Consider the following 4,828-nt stretch of genomic DNA (forward strand, 5'->3'; position numbering starts at 1 on the left):
GGTTGGGTTAGTACGTTGATTATAACTATGTTGAAACTTGTTTTGTCCACTCACAATTTTCTGTTTTGAGCCCCCCAGACAGTAGCTTGATATGAGCCGAGCAACCAAGCGAAGATTCACATTTCCACGACTTGAACTTCTGTTGGGCAACTTCTATTTGTTTTTGTTTCCATTGAACATTTGTTTTCGGTTGTAAATTGAATTTCCTTAGAATTGCTTTGTTATCGCCCATGTATGGTTAGATTCAAGGTCAGAGGCCTATTTTGTAAACTGTGTGCCTTTGTATTATTATTACCGTGTTTTGATAGGTTGAAATTTTGGGAAAAGTTCGTTTTTCAGGGGAGATTGTCGAAATTTCGATAGAAAGTCTCGACCCTCTTTTCCTTTGTTTTCGGAGAATAGGATGTTGTTAGTAAATGGTCCCAGCATCGGTTTGATGTCGAAAAAACTGCAGGGTTCATCACGGATTCCGAGGAATTCGAGGCGGATCCTATCACGTTTCTTCTTCCTCCTTTCGCATTTATGGTGAGCCAACTTCAACAACAAGTTACTTTTTAGTCATATGGGACTTTCAAGTTCCACTTACCTAAAATCCCATCTTGAAATACCTCATCCAAACACACTCTAAAAGAACTTTTGAACAAATCACGTGTTGCTAGCAAAATAAAAGGTCTCTTCGCATCCCATTGTGTTCTTGCACTTGTGATGTAAATGTTGAGATGACAAGTCAGTAAGGTATTCGGACAAAAAAGGAAAAATTCAGTAAGGTCCAATTGACCTCAATCAATGAGGGAGGCTGGAAGTTAGGGGGGAGGACGGCCGTGGGACAATCCTGATCCATAGGGATGGGCTCTGCCTCTGCGGGTCTAGTTTCTCGAAACCACATTAATTTTTTTAGCTGATGCTTGCTTTGCTTCTATTTTGATGACAAGTCAGCGGGCCATGTATTGCAAGGAAGCAAGGGAGTATTATAAATAGTCTCTACAATGGCCTTTTTTAGGCCAAACTGAGATCATCAGACTTATATATACATATACATATATAATATAGTGATGGGTTTCTCTGTGGTTGTGTTTTTGGCTTTGCATTGCCTTTGTATATTTGCGCCCTTCCACTTCAATTGGCCTGCATTTTGGGTGGCCATCACTTTGTACGTTGCGACGGGTTTAGGAATCACACTGAGTTACCATAGAAGTCTTGCACACAGAAGTTTGAGGCTTCCAAAATGGCTCGAGTACTTCTTCGCCTATTGTGGCGTTTTATCACTTCAGGTGTGTGTGTGCATATATAATTGGTAAAGCCTTTTGTGTTTAAAAGCATAGAAAACTCCATAACTTTAAGATCTATTTTCAAATTCGTTAAAGAATTACTCATAATTTATAAACTTTGATCCTCATCCTCATACATTAGAGTAGTTAAAATATCACATTGTCAAAAGACAAAACTTAAGCTAACGCAGTGGTTGTGGCCCTCCCCTCTCCCGCCTGCTTGTCACCTAGGATAGAAATTCTAGGGTATTTCTTTCCTCCAAATATTATTTATTAAAAACAAAAAACAAAAAAAAAAAAAAAAAAACAGAACTTAGTAACGGAACATGTATAAAAAAATTATTTATTTCATGTTATGTATACACTAGCCTCTCTGCACGCGCTTCTGCGCATGCGAGAGGTTTTTTTTAAAAAAAATTTAAATTTATTTTAGAATTAAAAAAGATAATGGATATTTGTGTTCCATAAAAATAGGATCCATTATCTGAATTTTCTTTTAATTTTAATTTTTTTAATACGAAAAATTGTGAATTTACCATATTATCCTCATTTAATTAATAATTTCAATTCTTAATATTTGCATTAACCAAGGGCATTTTCTGGTATTTTGAATGTTTCACCATTCTCTTTTGCTTTATATATATAGATAATCTCGGTCATATCTATAACTTCCAGTGTATTATTCTATATGCCTACTATCTATGATAATGCACTTAATCAACTGATAAAATGAAAAAAATGTATATACCAAGGATTTGTTGGTGTTTTGGACTTTCAGGGTAGCCCGATTGAATGGGTGAGTACCCACCGGTATCATCATCAGTTTACTGACACAAAGAAGGACCCTCACAGCCCTATCCAGAGTTTATGGTTTAGTCACATGGGTTGGATGCTTGATGGCCGTCGTCGTCAGCTTGAAAAAGAGGTAAAACGTACACACAATCTCTCCCCTCTCTCATTCTCCTTACACTTAAAATAATGTCATTAATATATCATACAAGTTAACTTTTGCTTTCAAGTTTAAAAAAATAATTGACGTTTAAAAAAAAATTAATAAGATGGTAAGAAAGTTGTGAAATTTTTTTGGATAAATTGAATACATTTAATAGGGGTAAATTTGGAAAGTAAAAGTTAACTTATATAATATATTACAGGCCCGATCTCTTGGATCACAGTAGTTCAAGAGATTGTGATCACTCACCGTTGGATATTAATCCAATGATTTATAAAAGTTTCGTAAAAGGAGTACAAGAGTGAGTGAACCGTTGAATTTATATCTAACGGTGAGTGACTACAAATCTCTTGGACCCATGTAGTCCAAGAGATCAGGACTGTAATATATTAGTGACAACGTTTTAAGTGTAAGGAGAATGATACATGTCAAGCAAAAAAAGGAGACGGTCCAAAGGAGAAAGTTAGAGAGAAGGTTGCTAGCATTCCCCTTTTTAGATATTCCCTTAAAAATGATTTCTGCAAAAAGTCACTTGATTATGAAACTATTTGACTACTCAATTAAATAGTTGTTATTATAGCTTTTTTTTTAAGCACAGTATTCGTCTATTATATTGATCCCAACTAGATGCCTTTATAATTTTCAATTTGCATGATTTTTTGCAAAGATAATTTATGAATGAAAACTTGAAAAATAAACTGGTTAAATAGTTGAAAAAAATTGGTACCATAATAGGTGTCCCAATACAAAGAGACTACATATGTACTTATTTTATTTACTTTTTAAATGAGAAATTTACAGCTTGGCGGACTGAAGAACGTTGAAGATTTAAGGAAACAACCCTTCTATGAGTTTCTTCTTCGTACTAACCTTCTACATTCAATTGCTCTTGGAGGTGTACTATATGCTGTGGGTGGATTTCCCTTCTTGGTTTGGGGAGTGGTGAGATCGCTTACTCGTTAGTTTACCTTATTCTCCCAAATGATTACTCTCTATTAATAACTGCTTGACTTGACCATTTTTATTCGTAGTGTTATATGTTGGAGAATATGATTTTCCACATTAGAAACTTCATCAAATAAAACACAAAATATAATGACTGATTTCACTACTAAAATTCCATATATGCCGAATATATAGATGGTTAAGTTGAAGACAGCATCAATACTTGTAGTAGTGGGCCGCAGATTCGTCCTTCTAGAATCTTATTATGGTATCAGAGCGAGCCGGTTTATTAAGCCCAATTGAACCCAAATCAAACAAAAACCCCAAATTTAACCCTGAAATTGAAACTCGAATTCAAGAAGAAAAAAAAATGACTAATATGGAATTAGTTGCATGTGTGGCTCACTAAAAAGTGGTCCTACGTAAAAAGTAGTGTTGAAAACTATGACATCCTTGTTCATCTAAACAAGTCCTAAATCTAAAAATCATGTTTAACTTCTCCATCCAAACATGTCCTAAATTTGAATTCCTTACAATTTCAGGGGGTGAGGACAACATTTTTACACCACGCCACTTTTCTAGTAAATTCAGTTGGCCACATGTGGGGAAACAAAGCATGGAACACCGGTGATATGTCCACGAACAATTGGTATATCACATCTATTCCCCACTTTGCTATATTTCATCATTACTAAATGTAAAATTGGGATACTAACATATTTTATGTACATGATATATTTTTAATAATTTAGGTGGCTGGCAATTATTGTGTTTGGAGAAGGCTGGCATAACAACCACCATGCTTTTGAATACTCAGCTCGACATGGGCTGAAATGGTGGCAAATTGATTTTACTTGGTACACAATAAGATTTCTTCAAGCTATTGGACTGGCAACAGATGTCAAGGTCCCGACTGAAATTCAAAAGCAACGAAAAGCTACAAATGGTAGAATCATGGCTGCTCTAAATTAGGCATTGATTAAGATTTATTCTGCTATGTATGTCATGGATAACTAGCTTCAAATCCTGTATACATTTGTCTAGTATTTCTTTGGCTTCTAAAATAATCACTTATATTCGCACTACAGAATAATCAAAAGTCATTTCTCTGGGCTTAATTTCTACAACAAAAAGACGGAAACTATCTACAAACTATTTTATTCAATTTTGAAGGATGCCTTGAAAATTATGTTTTTTTTTTATTTTTTTATATTGGATTAATCATTTTATTAGTCCCTGAACTTAGATTCGATTTGCATTTGAGTACCTCAATTTCCAAAATAGTTCCTGTGGTCCTTTAACTTTACTTTCTTAGGACAAATGGTCCTACCGTCAATTTTGTTAACTTTTTTAGTTAAATACAAAGACAAAATGATATTTTTATATTAAAACAAAAAAAATAAATAAAACTCAATTATTTGCATGAGTTCAGATTTTCTCTCCTTTTTCTCCGTCCCACGCTCTGTCCCTTGCTCAAAATTTTGACACCTGTTCAATTATTTAAAACTCAATTAAACAAAACTTAATAGTGTTAACTTTTAAACTAACTCTGTTATATCCGAATAATATAATAATAAAATAAAATATTGTCAAACGGATCTTCTTCTTCGGACCACTGCTTTGCTGTGTCTCTTCATCCACTCCCATTGCCATTTCACAGCTT

The 4,828-nt window shown here is 34.3% G+C and overlaps 1 protein-coding gene across 1 annotated transcript; it reads left to right on the forward strand.

Annotated features, from left to right (window-relative positions):
- LOC18781236 (palmitoyl-monogalactosyldiacylglycerol delta-7 desaturase, chloroplastic) lies at positions 1,021 to 4,258 on the forward strand. The gene is made up of 5 exons (XM_020563177.1): positions 1,021 to 1,271; positions 2,047 to 2,193; positions 3,022 to 3,162; positions 3,708 to 3,814; positions 3,918 to 4,258. The coding sequence occupies exons 1-5, from the start codon at positions 1,053 to 1,055 to the stop codon at positions 4,135 to 4,137; spliced, it is 834 nt and encodes a 277-aa protein (XP_020418766.1). The 5' UTR covers positions 1,021 to 1,052; the 3' UTR covers positions 4,138 to 4,258.

This window comes from Prunus persica, chromosome G4, assembly GCF_000346465.2.
Source record: "Prunus persica cultivar Lovell chromosome G4, Prunus_persica_NCBIv2, whole genome shotgun sequence".
Taxonomy (NCBI): Eukaryota; Viridiplantae; Streptophyta; class Magnoliopsida; order Rosales; family Rosaceae; genus Prunus; species Prunus persica.